The sequence below is a fragment of the Uloborus diversus genome, chromosome 9 (genome assembly GCF_026930045.1).
Source record: "Uloborus diversus isolate 005 chromosome 9, Udiv.v.3.1, whole genome shotgun sequence".
In the NCBI taxonomy this organism is placed as follows: domain Eukaryota; kingdom Metazoa; phylum Arthropoda; class Arachnida; order Araneae; family Uloboridae; genus Uloborus; species Uloborus diversus.
Genome location: NC_072739.1, coordinates 44,356,144 through 44,376,770, shown reverse-complemented (window position 1 = coordinate 44,376,770; position 20,627 = coordinate 44,356,144). Strand labels below are relative to the sequence as shown.

The window sequence follows — 20,627 nt, the reverse complement described above, 5'->3', positions numbered from 1 at the left end:
AGTGTTAATAGTTTTTGTTAAAAATTATTTTAAATAAAATGTACACAACAAGTCATCTTGCCCGCATTTTCTTAACGCTTTTATATATTTGTCTAATTATCATTTTAGTGGTACCCCTTGAAATAAATGGTGAGCTCCTGTAAGGATGCGGTAATTTCTCAATCACTTGCCCGATTGGAATTTCACATGCCTCGGGCATGTCAGGCAATATAAATTTTGAGCCCTGGAATGCAGTATGTTTCACGACTGATTTTAATAGAAGAGTATACCAACTTTTTGTAATGTATATATTTCTGTTTATTCTATTAATTTCTTCTTTTTGATTTATAGGTAAAACATTCCCAGCGATTATCAGAGAAACCCCTGAGTCCATGGTTCGTCGCCAGCCCTGGAGGTGTTATCCAGTCGGCACACTGCACTTGCATGGCTGGGCTGGGTGAAGCTTGCTCCCATGTTGCCGCACTGATGTTTTTCGTCCAAAACATAGTTTTAAAGAAAGAAGAAACATCGATTACTTCAATTAAGCAGTATTGGGGTAAACCCAAGCAAAATGTTGATTTTGCAGAAATCAAAAACATGGATTTCTCTATTCCTGGTGCATCTAAAATAACACAATGCAAATTAAAGCGACCTCATGTACCCAAGATGGATGATACCGAATTCCTCAGCATGTGCAAAAAATTAAAAGATGCGGGATCCAATAGTGCAATACTGAATGTTGTTCCAGGGTTCAATGAAAACATTGTCAATCCTTTATACCTCGGCAATTTGTTTTCGGAACAATATTTAGAGAAGACACTTGTTGAGCTTGAAGAGGCTGCTGCTCTTGTTGAAGTCAAAGTTGACGTGGCTGAAGCTCATATAATAAATACAGAAACCATTCTGCAAGCAAGAAGCAAAAAATGGTTCCTTTACAGGACTGGGCGAATAACTGCATCCATACTGAAGTCAGTTCTACACACTAAGTTGGATGCACCAGCCTTATCCACTCTCAAAAAGATATGTTATCCGTATAAAGCCCGTTTTTACTCCAAACCAACAGCATGGGGCTGTAAACATGAGCAAGATGCCAGAAAAGTTTATACATCAATTCAGCAGGAAGAACACCCAAATGTTCAAATATTGTCTTGTGGATTGATAATCAACCCTGATTATCCACACCTTGGTGCTTCACCTGATGGGTTGCTTTTTTGCGATTGCTGTGGCCACGGTTGTTGGAGGTAAAGTGCCCTTATTGTGTACGGGAACCGGAAGATTCTCTATTGGACCACCAATGTTTGATCCAAACTGATGGAAAAACTTCCCTCAATAGAAAGCACTCCTGGTATTACCAAGTGCAGTGCCAAATGTTTGTTTCCCAAAGGGAGTACTGTGATTTTGTTTTGTGGAATCCGGATAATGTGTTCATTGAGAGGATCAAACCCGATCTTCAGTTCTGGAGTGATGCAACGCCTCAGGCTGAAAAATTTTTCAGGAAAGTAGTGCTGCCAGAGCTCATGGGTAAAGTGTATACTGAAGCACTATTTCCTGATGGATCCAGTAGGAAATCGAAAGCAAAAAAGCCTCCAACAATATTATTTTTGTGAAGATTTTTAATATGTTATTTCTGTTTTGTATTCTGTTTATGCATGTTATATTTCTTGTTTTGTTATATGTATGGAGTGATTTTTTTTATTATACATTGTTTATAGATTTTATATTTTTTGCTTGGTATATACTGCTTTTCATTTTATTATACACATTATCTATTTCATACTATTTATTTCTGTATAAAGCTAGATGATAAGCATGTATCAGTTTAAAATATCTTCTCATTCAATGCACTGATCGTAAACCATGTAATTTACAATGTCTATAAGTCAAATCCTGAATGACAGACACATTACTTGAAAGTTCATTTTTATTTAATAAGTTTGGGTTATTACTCTTGATGATCTTGATTTTTTTCAATACATCTTTGTTCTGCTTTGTTATCAATACTGTTCAAAATATTTGGAATACATTTTATACTTAAAAATTGGATGAAATATTTGTTTCAATTAAAAGTGAATTCTTGTCATTTATTCATTTTTCTTTACACGTGTTTTTGTTTTCAAAACATATCAAAAAAATATAAAAAATAGTTCATGAGAATAGTTACAACAGTGTAGAAAAAATACATTATAAGTGGTTAAAATATGTAATTCTTCACTTCTATAATTATTGAATTTGTGAATGTTTATTCCTTATTTTTACTACAGTGGATGCAGGTTAATTGAATCAACCGCTTTTAACGAATCAAATTGTCAAAAACTGAACAAAATCCAGCTTTATTGAATCAGTCGCTTTATGGAACCAAAACTGCTTGGAACAAACTTGACTCATAAAAGCAGCGGCCACTGTAATATCTTTTTTAAGTACTGAAAATCTCAATGATTTTAATCAGGGCTTGAAATTAACTAGTTCACTGTTTACTAATGGTACAGGGAGAGTCAATGGGCCAGCAGAATATAAATTTTAGTTGTTCATAATATTCCAATGAACTTTTATTTCAATTTTCCTTACAGAATTGTTAGTATCAAAATTTTTTGAATTTGTGTAGAAAGTTTTCCCCCTTATTCTCATATGTATATAATAGCTAAAAGAAAAGTTAAGCATTTGAAGCCTTTTACAAATTTTTAATTTTATAATAAATTGGGAAAACACCATGGGTGATTCTTTTTACTTTGTTGCATTTCCATTTTGTTTTAGAAACGTACCGAGTACTCGGTAACTACTCGATACTCGGCCGAATTTCGATCAGATACTCTGCCCATACCGAGTAGTTGCAAAAAATTGAATATTGTCCAAGACAGATATTAAAATTTACAAAAAAAAATGCAAGCTTATGTAATCTGCAATCATATACAAGTCAAATTTAAATTTTGAGAATAATGAAGTTTGTAATAGTTCAATGGAATAAATCTTTATTATAGTGTCCCCAAAGTTAATAAAACTTATTTATTAAAAATTATGCAAAAAAGGTAAGTATAGAAAATATGGAATTTTGATATTAAAAATGAATTTTTGCTACAAACATAGATTAGTAATAAGAATTATAAAAATACCTTTGATTAAAAAATAAAACTATGTTTTAAGCACAGTGCAGGAACACTGCAGACACGTGTTTTGATTTTATGTAGAGTCCCTATATAGAAGCTTCGCTTCAGAGTCGCGCAATACGAAGAGCGACTTTACCAAAGGGGGTTGCTTTGTGGCTAAGCGGGTGCAATATTGGCGCGTTATCGCTCACTTCATTTTCCCCGTTCTTTTTTTAACTTTTGCAGAGCCAGTACATGACATGGGCGGTTAGATTACTATGCAAAACACCATTCGATACGTAACTACAGCCTCCCCCCCCCGCCCCCTATTTTTCAAACATTATGAAAATTTTAAGGCTTAAATAGAGTAATATGAATGATTATACTGTCGAAAGCGTTTCTTATACCAAAGTTTTTTTTAATGAGTTCATTTCGAATAATTTTCGTTTCATTTTGTTTGCAAACAAATTTAGTGATCTTTTTTTAAAAAAATTTTACAGTACCTTTATTTTACATCAAAATTGCACATTTTTGCAGTATTGTTAAAATATTTTATATGATTCCTCCACGTATTATGGTGTAACATTTAAAATGTTACCCGGCATTCGAATTTTTTTCGTGAGTATTTAGTGTAAATAAAAATTACAACTTTGAGAAATAAATTAATCAACTGTAAAGCCTTAATATGGAAAGCGAGAAGCAAGAGCGTTTAAGAAAACTTTCAAAACCTGATTACAATCCTTGATAGCGAAAACTGAAAACTGGGAAATTGTCAGAAAAAAATTCATTCCCCGCACCCTCCCTCAGAGAAAACATGCTTTAAACTAACTATAAAGTCTGAAATTGTATACCTGCGCTTTGAAAAAAATGTATTAAAGAAATCTTATTTTTAAAAAACTAAGAGAGGTGTCTGACTTTTTTATCTTTTAAAGAAAAAGAAAGAAAGAAAGAGCACAGAACACAATGTGCGGATGTTATTATAAATATGAACAATTAAGCTAATTAATTTGGGGGACTTAATTGTGAATAAAATGTTAAGTAAGGTAGTTTTAAAGTTCAATAAATAACTTTGCAGAAAAATTAAATAAGAAATACCAAAGTAATTGAAAAAAAATTGCAGGTTATTGCATATCCGAGTCTCTGGGTTTCAAGGAACACCTTTTTAAAGACAAAATAAGTGAACTTGTGGATCAAAATACATCCGACAAATGCCCCTTGACTTTTCATCTTGTGGTTTCAAGAAGCCATTTCAAAGGGACTCCATGTCAAATTGCAGGAAAAAAAAAATACTGCATTACATCAGCGCAAAAAAATTCATTATATTAATTCTAATAAAATTTCGCAGAATATAATTCAATATGCCTATAAACAGGTGTGAAAATGATGCACGGCATTTCTATATTTTAGTTTAAATCAATTAACTATTTCTTAAAAACTACAAATTACGCGATGCGTCAAAAATTTCGAGTCAATTATTGACATTAATAGCAATCACATATCTAAAGCTAAAATGCAGAATGTCTGGTAACTTTTATTTTATAGTAAAATGCATATTAATCAGGGCCCAATACAGGCTGATTTTGCTACCGTTTTTCGGTAACTTCACAAAAATCTTGTTTTGAAATCGGTAGCTTCACAAAAACATGAAAATTTTACAAAAATTTCCGTTTCAAAATATAAAATTTGTTTCTCTGTTTAAAACAAAATTTACTCATAAAATAAAATTCTAAGCAAGTTCATATGAACAATCACTTAAATAGCAACCTTTTTGTAGTATTTTAAACTAATTTTTAGCTGTTTCTCGCCAAAGTTTATTAAGTAATATTATCTCAATCTTTTAACATCTGTTTTCGGGAACCGTTTTTCTCATAATTTCCTATATTGTACACAGTACATAGCTTTTTAAGCTGGAATTACGATGGTATTTTTTGCATTTCTTAGGTTTTTAGCTCCCTCCCCCCTCCCCAAAAAACAAAACCTGTTAAAAATAATGCTAGATGACATTTACATTTTTGGAACTAAAATTTCACTTATTCTACTTTTCTTTTACAAAAATTATGATGCTTCTAAAAATTCAGAAAAACAATTCTTATATATAAAAAAAAACTTTCAAAAAAAAATAGAATGATGCAATACTTTCACAAAAATAGGTAGCGAGAAAAAAATCCTGGATTGGCCCCTGTTAACAAGAAAGTGACAAAACGTTAATTGAAATCCTCTTTGTACGCTGCAAAACCTTGGCGAGCATTGCTGTCGCCAAACGAATTCAAAAGCTTGCCAAGCTAAGCGTACACAAAAACGAATATAAAAGCAAAATTTAAAACAGTAGACTGCGTTTACAGTGGTATAATTAAGTGATAATGACAAAATGAATGCATAGATACCGTATAGCACCAAAATAAGCAGGTTGTATAAGGATATTGAGCAAAAAATAAGCATAAACAGTATGGATTCTTCACTACCGAAACACAAATAATAAGATTTAAAAATAAAGAAAGGGATTTTTCCAGAAAAAGTTGCACATGCATATATATTAAACATCCGTATATTGATAACAAACAGCAAAAGAGTTGTTCAGTGCTGTATTTCATTGGATTTTGCGTATTTTTGATAGCTTCTCGGACGCTCCATGTTAAGTCTACGGGGGTAAGCTGGAGGCTTCGACCAATGAGCGGAGGGTCGCGTATTGCGAGACTCTGAAGCGAAGCTTCTATATAGGGACTCTAATTTTATGCACTGAAAAAGACATTCCTTCTAACGCAGAAACACGTGTCTGCAGTGTTCCTGTACATTTGTTTTATTTGCTTTTAAAAATTATTTAAGTTTGGTGGGCTAGAACTACACAAGATTGGTATAATTTTTCTTAATTCCAACTTGATTAATCATACCTTTTATTTATTTTTAAAATAATGTTTTTGCGAAATTTTCGACATAAACAATTTTTTTAAATAATGAGTAACTAAATTTCAGCAGGAATTTAGTTTTACAAACTATTATATGGACAAGAACATCTATGCTACTATTTCAACAAGTTCGAAATTTATCACATATGTGTATGTGGTTCTTTTTATGACATAATTGATACTCAGTTACTCAGCCGAGTAGTGAAATGCCGAGCACTCGGCCAAAGTGCTACTCGGTACGTCTCTAATTCAATCTAATTAATCTTATGACGCATTACATTAACTTTGCTGTTACAAACTCATTTAAATATGAAGCAGGAAACAGAAAAACCTAATAATACTAATTGTTTATAAATATGAAATGTATGTAAAATCTAGAAATTAACGATATATCTTTTGCCTGGGAACTAAATACAGTGGCTTCGGATGAATTACGTTAGCTCTAAATAGCTTCGATTCCACAAAGTGGCAAATTCAATAAAACTGGATTTTATTCTGTATTTGACAATTTGATTCATTAAGGCAGTTGATTCAATAAATTGGCGTTAATAATTTCACAAAAATTTTCCTCAGAAATAAAAAAAATCTCCCTTAGATTTTAAACGTGGGTTTTATGCCCTGTAATAGTTTTCTCCATTCTAATTCTGAAATGTTTGAAATCCTAAATACAAATCATTAGTTCCTGAGCTGTGTGAATCTCCAAGCTGACAATACTTAGTAAAAATGTTAAAAATTAGGAATTTTCTTTTTTTTTAATACCAAGTTTTAAATAAAAAATATTTAAAATTGTTATGAATTTTATTTTTGCCTGTCTTTTACATGACACATCTAAAACCATTTTAAACATGAATGTCTTGAAAAATAAAATGACTTTTCAATTTGTATTTGTGAATTACTTTAATACATAATATACAGCATTAACAACTGTTTTAGTAATAATTATAATCAACATTTGTAGATAAAATCAATCAAAAGGTATGACAGATGGCATGAAGTTCACCAGCGCAGAACATACAACCAAAATCTGGTCAATGACTGGAGGAGCGTCTGGGATAGTTTTTTTCACAAGGGTGATAGGCATGATATCACTCAAAATTCTATATTTTTGCCTTAGCTGTCCAATCACACGTTCAACATGTATCCGTACATGAGCAAGATTTCTTGTCGCTTCCACTTCTAATGCACTCAACTGTCTTTTACCCTTGGTAAACGCAGGAATCTTTATTTCCGCACAGTAAAGTTCTACGTCTTCTTTGACATTAAATCCTCTGTCTGCTAGAACAAGGTCTCCAGGAAGGAGCTTTTCTAGCAGACCAGAGTTCTGAACAATATGTTTGTCACTTGTTCTCCCACCCCAAGCTGATGAAATGAAAATTATTACACCTTGAGGTGAGATGCCTATTAAGTACTTTGCAGTGTTGCTGCTTTTATAATGTGAGTAACTTTGTGCTGCAGCTACCACATTCGAAGGCTTTTCTATCTTGATTTCGAAGCAGTCTATGATTATTGTTGCTTTTTTGCCAAATGCATCTAAAAACGAGGATGGCACTTTCTCGACCAAATCACTTCTTTCAGGCCAGGACACCATGCGACTAAATCGTTTGTGCATGACATATAAGCAATCCTCAAATGCTCTGGAGGATGTTGATTTCGACACTCCAAACCTGTATGCCAAGTCCGTAAAGTCGAAATTCAGCCTTAGGTGCATGAGGGTGAGCAAAAGTTTCTGAAATTTGCTTAAGGCAGACTGTGGCGTTTCTTTTAAATGATGCTGAACCACATCAAAAATAATAAGTAACAATGCATAAGTAGGCAATCCCGTGAAATATTTTACCTTGTCATCATTATCTTTGAAGGAATCTTCATTTAACGTTATCTTTTTAAGATTGTCTTTCACTTTTGAAAGTTCCAACTGCATGTCTCGAAAAACCTGTTGCTGCAGATCTAAATCTTTCATTGATACATCAGTTTGGACACCCACATCCTTATGATTTGACTCGGTATCATTATTGTCGGCAGCACCGCTTTCTGCAAGATCCTCAGCAAGAGAACAAACTTTTCTTTTCATCCTTCGTTTATACCTCGAGCAATCAATGCTGGAGGAACCATAACCAAGATTCACCGATGGGACCCAATCTGGATTATCTTTGTCCTCCAAAGCAGAGGGCTTGCCTGAAATCAGAAATAAAATTATTAATACAAAATTAAAGCATCAGATAAAAATGCTTTGAATATGTCTCAACTAGTAGTTAGTGTTTTAAACTGCTAATAATACATACATTTTTCAGCTTTCTGGTTTTTTTTAAAGTATTTATTATAAATAATTTCTTTTATAAACTAATTTTAAGTAGTTTTTCAATATTGTATTTTTTAGTTTTTTGTTCCCGACTATCGATAAAATCAAAAGAAAATGTTTTCGCGATATATTAAAGCATGGTATGAGGGCGGTGGAGCTTCGATCCTGAACCTTATGAAAAGTTCTTGTGTGCACCACTGTGGACTTTCCCTATTAAATGGGGAAATAAATCTTAAAGCAAAATTTTCTACGTTTGTCTCCGAATGTGTTTAGATCTTCAATTTTAAAAAACATCAGGAGAGGGAGGAGGAATTGATTTTGATTTGTTTTTTTTTTCTTTTTTGAAACAGTCGGGGAGTATCCCCAAGCTCCATCCCTTACCCTAAACGTCAATAAATGCAAAACTATGATAGCATTTTTAAGGCTTTAGTTTCTACAAATTTCTGCTGAGCTTTTCTTTCCCCTAACCTAAATTTGTCCAAAAAGAAATTGCATTTTCATTCAACAATTTTGAGAAAATTCCCGAGAACAACTCCTGGATCCCTCTCTTTTAATCAGATGAGATCAACAGGGATCATTTTCTAATGTCCCCCCCCCCCAAAGAAAAACTATTTTCTAGTAGCGCCGCTGCTGGGCCCCTCCCAAATCAGAATCCTGGCCACGCCACTGCAAAACCCTATCTCAGTCAGAAAATTATTTTCAAAAGCGTAAGTATATCAAACCTTAATTACACTCATTTTCTCCAGAATTATTTTCAGAGCAGGCATCGAAAATGATATTTTTCTTCATCAATAGTAGTTGCACACATTTATAAGTGGAACAATGGAAGTACCTTCCTTGATAGAGACATACCGAGTAGCACTTCGCTCAGCCTTTCACTACTCGGCCGAGTACTGAGTTGCCGAGTTATCGACTACCAAATATGTTTTAAGAACCAACGATACACACATGATGAATTTTGAACTTATTGGAGTAGTAGTATAGACCTCTATGGCCATATAATAGATTTAAAACTAAATTCCAGGTGAACTTTAATTACACATTATTTAAGAAATTTATTCTTTGTGTCAATTTTTTTACAAGAAAGTTATTTTAAAAAATAACAATAAACAATTAAATAAAAAGTATGATTGATCAAGTTGGAATTAAAACAAATTGTATCAATCTATTATAGTTCTAGTCCGATAAACGCAAATAATTTTTAAAGTAAATAACGCAATGGTAAAAGCCCAAATATGCAGGAACACTGCAGTCACATGTTTGTGTTACAAGGAATATTTTTTTCAGTGCATAAAATGTGAACTCATGAATGTAAAGACATACGACAAAAATATCGGTCAGATGTCTTTAAATTTTTAATCTCACATTTTGTGAAACAATTTCAATTATTAAAATATTTTAATAGCATTTTGTCCCCTAAGTATTTCTTTACCCAAAGTCACAACCTTTTTCTTACTCTTAAAAATCGACTTAATTTTACTTCTTTTCGTTGTTATAATTATGGTAAAATTTGGATCTGCAAAACCAAGGTTTTAAAAATTCGCAGTCAAGTTTTCAAGTGATTAGGTTGCAATACGATTGAAAGGGTTTTTTGTTACGAGTCTATGAATATTCATCTTAAGGGTCCCTTAGAATGTTTCTGACCAAAAGTAACTTGTCCTACACAAATATGTGATACAGAAAAGTACTTGACTTTTACTCAGATTATATTTTATAAGTGTTTCTTTTTCAACTTATACATAGAATACAGTCTTATTTTATGAATATAGCAATTGCAAATGATTGCAGAATATAATATGCTTGCACTTTTTGTCGATTGTAAAATCTCTCTTGAACAATGTTCAATTTTTTTACAACTACTCGGTATTGGCCGAGTATCTGATCAAAATTTGGTCGAGTACCGAGTACTGAGTAGTCGGTAAATTGACCGAGTTGGGTCAGGTGGGGGAAAGTGGTGGTAGATTAAAAAACTGAACTTTTCATTCAACATCAATACATTTTTATTATAAAAAGATATTGTAAATAATTTTTGAGGTTATGACAGTCATTTTTATTTTAGTTTAAGAATCTAGCAACAGCATTGATGTTTTCAAATTACACTGTTTACACTACTCATGCAAAAAAACTAATCAAGATAGTTCACTTACCGGTAAGAAAGTGTGCTCCGCAGATTCTGAACCATTGTAATTTGGAGTCTGTCAAGTCTGCTCGTTTAAGAGCGGTTATCCATCGTTCCCGACGTTCAGCACTTAATTTTATTTTGAATTCTGACCCTTTAGTCAGCACCGCAGGTAATCTAAAGAATGTTGTTGCATCTCGATTAGCTCGATTGCTACAGCCAAATACGCCACAAAAGGCAGGCATTGCTCAAAACAATACAAAACTAATAATAAGACTATAACTAAGATTAATAACTAATATAATAGACTAATAACAAATAATAGACTAATAACTAATAATAGACTAATAACTAAAAATAGACTAATAAGTAATAATTTACAAAGCTAATAAAAATAGAAAAATAAATCAGATGCGAAAAGTAAGCAATGCAAACCAACGTGGCGAAAGATCGAAATCGAAAGATCTGATTCCAGCATGTTTAGTTGTCATCAGCACATGGATTTTGTTTGTCCCACAGCATGACGTCACTTGCGACTGCCCTATAAGTTTAGGATGTTCAATCATTTGTGGGTCTAACTTCACTTAACTTAATTGATATTTATACAGTGATTGGACAAGTTGGTTGGTTGGTTTATTTGATTTTTACGGCGCAAGAGCCCTTGAGGGCTATAGTGCGCCAAACAATTTATTATACTAGGGGGCTCTGCCCCGTGTTCGTAAACGCTCACCAAACCCGGAAGATTGCTTCGAAATCTTTTTTGATTCGCAAAGATTTAAATCGTCAATTAGAAAGAAACAGATTGAAAACGCATTATGAGCTCTCTTTGGATCAAAAAGCACCTCTTCCCCGGGTTTCAAAATAACTTGTACGGGGGTGAATCAAATATAAACGAAACTCTTCGCCCGGACTTTAATTTACCCCCTCGTGCGAAGAAGGAATTGCTGGACATCATGGCTCTGTATACGAGCGAAGACGTCGCGGCCTTTGGCGCGACCCCACGCACCTGGACGGAAACGCTAGGCCGGTTCCCGCCCATCCTGTCTATCAACCCTGCCGACTACCTCGGTTATAGGGGCAAAACTCCGGAGACCGATGACCTCCTACGGAGATTAAGACCACTGATGAAGGCGAGGAACTCTTGCTCCACCTCTACCCCCCCCCCCCATCTACATGGACTGAGTGATGGAACTCAACGAGGTCGCCGGTGGGATCAAGCGGACGATGCCTCAAGACCAGAACGGTGAGCATGGTTTGCTGTTTTCCATTGACGAGCTCGTTGTAAACCTTAATGCAAACACGACTAATGTTGTCGTTAATGATAGGGATAGGGACGCCCCTACTGACCCAATCTCACAAATCAAACGTAAGCAAATTGAGGGGGGCTTTATTACCCCCAACAAAACTTCCAAGGGTCCTTCCTCTAAGGTCGATGAAGTGGCTAAGAAAGTTGATACAGCCAACAAATTTGTCCCTCTTAGACAGGAGGAAGGCAATACTACTGAAAACACGGACTTTGTCGTAGAGGAAAATTCTTCGGCAACTGCCTCCAATGGGGATGCAGAGGCAAAGGTTAAGTCTATCCTTGCCCTGTACCCCGATTATTCCACTGACTTTGTGTCTAAGCTGAGCAAGGATGCCGGAGCCAAATTTAAAGTGCGGGTTGGGGGCCAGTTTGCGAGGATCTTCCCGGAAATCTCCTGTGACCACCGCGCACTTACTAAGTATCTTGAAGCCAAGATACAGTATTATGTGCACCTCCCTAAGCAGCATAAACCCCTAAAGGTAGTTGTTAAGGGAATGCCTCTCAAAACTGATAAAGAGGATTTGAAGTGGGCTGTTGAGGAGCTTGGATTTAGCTTGAGCAAAGTGTCCCAACTCATGCGAAAGGGCTCCATCCCCCTTCCTATCTTCCAACTGCACCTGAACTTTACAGAAGGTGTAGCGAAGATCTATGACGTTGTGGAACTTTTTCACACGTTCATTACTATTGAGCCCTACAAGGCTCGGAAGGGACCGACGCAATGTCATCGGTGCCAAAAGTATAACCACAGCAGTGCTAACTGCCACATGACACCCCATTGCGTTCGGTGCGGAGAGGAGCACCTCACTAGAAATTGCCCGCACAGGGATAAGCTCACAGCACCCAAATGTTCTAACTGTCAGGGCCCTACCCAGCATCTGTTGGATATATTTACATATTATAGAGTTAGTAGCCTACAGCTAAGCTGAAAATTAGGCAACTCATTTCCAACTGAAATTTGAGGGAGTGGTCTGCCCGAAGAAAATAAAACATGAATCACTTTTTAACATTGAAAACATTTATTTAACATGCATTATTAAAATAGCTACAACACAATAGTTTAGTCCTCAAAAAATATTAGGTTAGGCTAGGTCAAAAGATCTTACAGTAAGTCCAAGTTGAGTCAAGACGAATACGCAGATGTCAAAAAGTTCTGTCGGCTTTTCACCGTGAATTCCGCATAGGCAGAAGGACAGCATCGCAATTCCTCATAATTGCACGCAGGTCAGTTCATACCTCAGGCATCGAATTCACCATATCCAGGTAAACATTGTAGATGGACTCGCTCCTTTCCTTAGCATTGAAGACCAAACAACCCACTTAAGTTGGACTATAACTTTCCATTTTTATGAACATCATAATAACTCGCGCTTCCAAACTGGGGGCATCAATGACGAAGCATCCAAAAAAATCCGACCTCACTGAGAGGCCGGTAGCAAAAAACTTTATAAGGACATGGACGAACATACACACAAGCAGCACAAACGAGAAAATGAGTGAGAGACATCGAGCTATGGTCGGTCCGAATATTTATTGCCAGATCCGACCGTGCTCGTAACGATGTGACGTTACCTCATTTGCATCTTGCAAGAACAGCTCAACTCCGGAAACACACAGCTTGCAGGTTGCACAATTCTTATCTAATTCGACATTCAGCACCCAACACCTCAACAGGTTATATTACGTAATTGACATGTGCTTTGTCGGAAGTTTACCGACTTCTGCCGAATAACGGCAATCAATCATAGCGTGCCACAAATTTTCCCGAACACTTCCGATTCAAACTTAAACATTTGAGTGTCCGTGGCAGGTGGATGGGATTTCCCGTGCAAGGTTTTTCCTGGAATAGCAAAAGGTAAGTTACAAATTTTTTTTTTTAACAATATTGGTGAAATCCTTCAAGAAACAAAAATAAAGGCTTTTAGCCGAACAGCATCCTCTAAAGGATGCCCAAAATTTAAAAATTTCTCTAGGAAGAGTGCTAGGGGACAAGGAGAGAACTTAGTTAGAGCTGATGTTGTTCGTAAGTGGTGCCGAAAATTTAAAGAAAGTAGAACTAATGTGCGCGGGTATTTCTTTATGTCCAAAAGTCTGGAGAGCTTTGACGCGGCATTCGTTTTGTGGAAAACAAGATGCATCTCTTGTGGAGCAAGACTTAATGATTACGGAACAGTAGTACCAGGCAGAGAACCAGGAAGTTATTTCCCTGCTACGTGAGTTCAGAAGAAAAGATTCAAGCTGTACCCGAGCGTGTGTTGTTGACTACTAGCGAAATGAATAAGTTGGACTCAAGTGCCGAGGTAATCACTAACATTTTCAAGGATAGACGGCTTACTTACACCTTGGAGTATCTGGTTAAGAAAAGAATGGACGGTGTTTTGGAATCGACTGTGCTAAATGATGTTGTAGACTCGTGATGAACAATAAGGGTGACTCCAAAAACCCGTTATGATACCCTTTTTTTCTACAGTTTTGTTTTGTTTCTGATTAGTTGGTTTTTTCGAAATTATTGTAGATGATTAACTTGTACTCGGGATTTGTGTACTTAATATTTTAGTTTCGTTATTATTTTTTTGTGGAGGTTAAGGGATATTGAGCTATTTATTTTTTGATTTTGGAGAGTTAATTGATTTAGTTCTTATTATTGTATTAATAATTTGAGGATCTGTTTGTGTGCTAGTAGAATTGAATACTTTTCTTACTGCTGCAGCATATGAAAGTCCGGCTGAAGGCGTACGAGACTGGACAATTTTTCTGGCATCTGGATATGTTCTGAGTGAATTTGATTACTTGTATTTCCTTTTCGGAGAGCCAGTTTGGACATTTTCTAGAGTAGGACGGGTGATCTCCTTTGCAGTTGACACATTTATATTCCTTTTTGCATTCACTGCTGTCGTGGCCGGGCTCAGCGCACCTGGCACAAGTTTCTGCACCACGGCATGACAGTCTGGAATGCCCAAAGCGCTGGCACTTAAAGCACCGTAGCGGGTTAGGAACATATGGTCTAACAGGGCAGGAGAGATAACCAGCTTTGACACGTGAAGGGAGGATAGGCGTTCTAAACGTCAGAATGACATGTTTAGTATTCTGCATTTCGCCACTGCGTTTAATCGTGATCCTCTTCACTCCATTTACGTGTTGGTCTTTCATTTCTTCTAGAATTTCCTTCTCTGATGTAATAAAAGGATCATTACAAGCGTGCTTCCTGGAAAAGTTTTATTGAAAGTAATAAAGGGGACCCTTTCGGCCTACCTTATAAAATTGCAAATTCTAAGATCCGTAAAAAGACCACCATTCTTAATACTGAAAACAAAGATAATGATCTAAGAATCACCGAAATAATAGACGACATTTTCAAAGAGGATAACTGTGCTACTGACACAGAAGAACATAAAATTATACGTAATAGAACACCAAAGATAAATAATCACCTAGATAAACCCTTCACTCAAAATGAAATAAAATTAATTATAAGATCCTTTAAAAATAAAAAAGCTAGTGGCCCCGACAACATCTCAAATGAAATGATTAAAGAAATAGAGCGAAAGCACAACAAAACATTAACACACCTATATAATAAATGCTTCGACCTGGGGACTTTCCCCACAGCATGGAAGAGGGCTAGAGTAATCTTAATCAACAAAACCGATGAGCAGGGAAAGCCAAACGATAAATATCGTCCGATTTCCCTCCTTAACACACTAGGTAAAGTACTAGATAAATTAATATCAAACAGGATAATCCATCACCAAAAGCGTAACAACCAAATTCCTCCAAATCAATATGGTTTCACGAGAGGGAGAGGCACGGAGGAGGCTTTCCGAAACCTAATTAAACAACTCAGAGAAAATAAAGCCGAAAATATACACTCGGTTTTAATAAAGATTGATGTAAAAGGAGCATTTGATAACGTATGGTGGCCAAAATTAATTCAAGTTCTTGAAGAAAGCAAATTGCCACAGAACTTACTAAACTTAATCATAGACTTTTTTAGAGAACGCACCATCTCATATATTAATGCAATAGGAAAGACCACCTATACAAAACATCTAAATAAAGGTTGCCCACAGGGGTCCAACAGCGGTCCAGTTTACTGGAACACGCTAATAGCAGACCTCTTAAGCTCCTACAACATCCCAGATACAAACATCCTATGCTATGCAGATGACATCCTACTGGTAGCCCAAGCAAACTCATTTAGAAACTTGCAACAGGCTACCAACAACGGAATAAACGAGATAATTCGCTGGTGCAAACTAAATAAATTAGAAATCAATGAAGAAAAGACTAAGGCCCTACTCCTCATCACCTCTCCTTCCTCAAAACATTCTCCATCATTTAAGATAAATAATAAGAGTAAATGATGTTGTAGACTCGTGATGAACAATATGGGTGACTCCAAAAACCCGTTATGATTCCTTGAGCTAGTGAGATCTCTTAGTAGGTGTTTAGTTAAAATGTTTTGTACAAAAGTGGTAATACTCATACAATGTTATAGATGCCAACTGGGGTATGAAAATCAGCTTGGGCACGAGTGCTTGAATTTATACTCCACAGAAAAATTCGACATGTTTTGGTTTTTTTAGAGGTTTTTCACGCGAATCGATTAGGCTGAACTAGCAGAAAACTTTGTACAGGAAAATCTTGACAATTTCAATTTTGAAAGACTTATCTTTTGCAAACATTCGGATAATGAAAGGGCATTCATTGGCACTTGGACCACGGAAGAATTAAAACTAGCCGAAAAAAGGGATATGAAGTAACTTACGGATGAGTATTTAGTTTCAAATATATATTTTTTTCTTCATATGATAGTATTATTATTTTGTATTTTGTTTTTATGATATACGACGTCTGATACGTCCCTCTTTCGGTCTTACATCGATCTGTTCCTCAAAATAAAGCTGGAGAACAATGGCTGGCCAGTAGAGTGTGTTACTGCAGAAGAACGTTAACAATATATTTTCGACATTCAGCAGCGAGAGGGTGTAAAGTTGGATGCCAATAAAGTAAAGCGTCAGGTTGCGAAATTGGCTTTAAATAGCTTTTGGGGGTTATGCAATATTAGGATTTTGTAGTGCATTTGCATAACTATCCACTTGGTGTTGCTTTGTAGTTCTGGTACTTCATACTTTAAGATTTCCAAAGCTGATGTGTTCAATCTCAAAGCAGCCTTTCTTTTTCTTTGGCTTTGTTTACATTTTTTTTTAAATTCCTCCCCCCTATTTTTAAATGTTTTTTTCAACTTTTTCGTTACTTACCATTACAATTACCAATCAATGTTATATTAGGCCATATGGTTCTTAACCTATGGGGCGCTCCCCTCTAGGGGGCGTGAAGAAAGATTAAAATAATCAAACAATAATTTATTCAAATCTGCAGCCGCCTGAGAATATTAAATAACAGTGTCAGCCCTCCTTTTAATGTTGTGAAAGTGACGAATAGGGCACGCCAGTCTCACCCAGAACCTAAATATACCTTAAAAAAAGTTGTTAGAAGCAGCAAGAAATGTAAAATCACAGATCTACAAAATGGAGAATACTGATATTTTAGTTCGATAAAAAATGTCAACAAAATTATATTCAGCACCGATTTTTCTTCTGACATCATTCGGATCTAAATGTAGATAGGCTACCATTATACAGAAGCGCCGTTAAAAACTTTTGATCCTTTTAAGATAAATTAAGTGCAGCCATTTCTCACGTTTTTACAAACCTTTTTGGTAGGCGTCTTTTTCAGTGTTGAAAACCTGTTACTTTCGGTTTTCTAAAAGACACTATTGACGACGAACTGAGACAGTTACTGTCAGATGGTGGTGAATGCAATTGGAAACAGTATAATTTTTATTTAAAGATCTTCAGTTGAGATGAACCAGCACGATCCTATTTGATATTTATTTTTCGGGCATCAAATAGTGTTCATTCTTAGAAAATAAGGAACTTAAAATAGATGTATATTTTCAGGCAATCAGAAAAAAAAAAACATCACAGGAGCCTTATATCCCCAGTTGCTGAATTAAATATCCGATTCGTAATACAGTTTCCGCAGGATTATATGCACCCTATGTACTTCGGAGTTTCATGAAACATTACATTTGCATGGGTGAAGGATGTTTACCAAAACTTATGATACTCTACTGGATAGAAGAAGACAAGATATCTGTGACACACTCTAATTTGGTTGGTTGGTTGATTTGATATTTATGGCGCAAGAGCCCTTGAGGGCTATGCTGCGCCAAACGATTTTTTTAATATGCTATTTATTTTTCAATCAAGAGTAAAGTAAATAAAAGCATATTCTGAAGAAGAAAGCATAAAACTTCAAGTACTAGTATTAAAAAAGAGCAGCCGATAAAAACATATAAACAATTTGAAGATAAAGACAAAATGGACGAAACAATATCTTGAAAAATAAGGAAAGGACGAAATCACATAATGACGTGACAAACACTAAATTAAAAAGGAGAATCCAATCTCCTGGAGGAAGGAGTACAAATTGCGATGGGGTGGCTCACCCAGCAACTCCTTTAAAGATGGGTTAAAATATTTATAACGAATTAGATTAAAATTTGGGCAGTTGCATAAAATGTGCAAAACTGTCTGATTTACATCACATGCAATGCATGTTGGAGCTGGTTCATGACATAAGAGATATTTGTGGGTGAATCTGGTATGTGCAATGCGAAGTCGAGCTAATAAGACTTGTTCTCTCCTGGTGATATTTAATAATCCGAAACCTCTAGTGGAGGGCTGGATCGAATGCAGTTTATTTTGGATTTCTTAATTCCAAGTCCCCTGCCAGTACGCCTCTTAACATCTCGAGGCAAAAATTTAGGCACTTAGTTTTACAGAGGGCTCTAGCTAGATGGCAGAACGACTGGGACAACGCTGCAAATGGAAGAGGAACTTATCGTTTCATTAATAAAATCCCCAAATGTAAAATCTCAGATCCTATTGCAAACCAAATAATATCGGAACACTTTAAGACCCCTGCCTACTTAAGCAGGTTCAAAATTATTCAAAATTCGATAACAATAGACTACTACTTAAATAATTGCTATATAACAAATAACTGCAGAACTTCCACAGGCGGCAGAGTCCCTCCAGTTCTGGACACTAGCGGTAACCTCTGTAATGCAGATTTTATCAAGTATTGCAATGCCATTAAAAGAGCACTTACTGCCTCCCCTTTTTTCCAGCAGGACATCTCAACAGATTATTGACGACCCCGATTTTGACAACCTCCCGAACGTGACAGATGAAGACCCAGACTTGACAACACTGAGGATAGCCGACAGATGAAGACTGAGCCTGGTTACCCGGAGCTGGGACCGGATATGTAATCCCTACTTGTAGGCAGTGTCAATTCCCAGCACTCGCCAGCATAGCGGCTGGCAATGTTTTGTAAATATTTCATTTAACCAAGAGTTTCTGTTATATTATACTACCGTTCCGACCGGTAGCTCTGTATGTCACTCAATAAACAGAGGAACACAGCCGGATCGCTGGTTGGCATCATACTTGTGGTTAGACGACGAGAGACTCCCTAGCTTTCGCTAGTTCCCTGAAAAGCCTTCGGGTGGAGCAGGGCGGGGAGTCTCGATGGGTACCTACCTGGTGGATATGCAATAGGTGTAGAAAATGATACACAACATTCCCCACTTACAAAAAGCGTCTCCTCCGAAAGCACAAGAAGAGACCTGTCCTCAAGTGTGACCGAAGCGGCGCCATATATTTTTAATGAAAAAGTGGCGCTCATCCATAGGCTTTTGCCTATGGATGAGCGCCACTTTTTGTCGAATCCACAGGACACGAAACTATACCTTGCAGTGTCAGATATGCTACAGGCCATTTACCACAGGGAGAGGACTAAACCAGCACCAGCGAAGATTACATCCCGTTCAATACTACGCGAGAGTAGCCGAGAGGAATACAAAGAGTACAGCCTGGAGTGCCGAAGATCTAGCAACAATCCGAAATATTGTGTTAAATACGCATATGACAACACCAAAGATCAAAAGACATTTAATCGAGGCATTTCCTCAGAAAAACTGGAAGTCCTTACGACAAAAAGCTAAATACGAAAGACTAAAGCAACAACACGAAGCAAGAATTCAACCAGACGAGGATGTAGAGGAAACTTTGGAGATTAATCCCACAACCACAGTGAGACCTGTCCACACGATAAAATTCCAATCAGCAACGATACGAAAGGTACACTAAGGAGAGAGTATGAAGAACTAGTGAGATCGATGAACGCCTGGTTCAACCCTAATACAAAAAGAGCATCACAACTTATACGATCTAGAGTCCTGAACAAAAAGTTCCGGTACATAAAAAGACTCTGGGATGTGAGACCAGGCGCAGCCGCTAGGGCTATCCTTGAAGGGGGAATGAAACAAAACGCAGTATCAAAATTCGAGGCAGTCGAGGAGAAATTGAAAAGTCTCTTCGAGGCACACAGTCCAATCTGTGGGTCCATCCCATCCATAAAAATGAACTGAACTGTTCCACCATAAATATTACTTTCACAGAAGGAGAAGTTCAGAAAAGACTTGCGAAAATGAAGAGAACAGGAGCTCCTGGTTCAAACAAAATGATACCAGGAATGTTGAAAAGAGTATTCAAGAGAGCCTGGGCTCCAGCCATCGTACGAATAATAAACGGTTGGCTCAGACTTAGTTGGACTCCACCAATCGCAAATTTATGCAGAACGATACTAGTCCCTAAAGTGGATGTGGCAGGTACTGACGTAAACAAATACCGACCAATAACCATTGGCAATGTATTTAGGGCGATTTAGGAGATTTGAGATTTTTGCGATTTAGGAGATTTTCAAGAAATGGTTTGCTATTCTTTGAAATTAATGCTACATTTTCTTTAGAGTTCTTAGCTTTAAGTTCATTTAGGTAGTCCTCTTCTTTTGGCTCAAGACACTTAGACTCAAC

General features: G+C 36.3%; 1 protein-coding gene across 1 annotated transcript; it reads right to left on the bottom strand.

Moving 5' to 3' along the window:
• Positions 1-786: 786 nt before the first annotated feature.
• Positions 787-20,328, bottom strand: LOC129230193 (uncharacterized). Its single transcript, XM_054864593.1, has 3 exons — positions 20,235-20,328; positions 7,344-8,134; positions 787-882 (listed from the first exon to the last, which is right to left on the bottom strand). Exons 1-3 carry the CDS (start codon positions 20,326-20,328, stop codon positions 787-789), a joined length of 981 nt encoding a protein of 326 aa, XP_054720568.1.
• Positions 20,329-20,627: the final 299 nt, after the last annotated feature.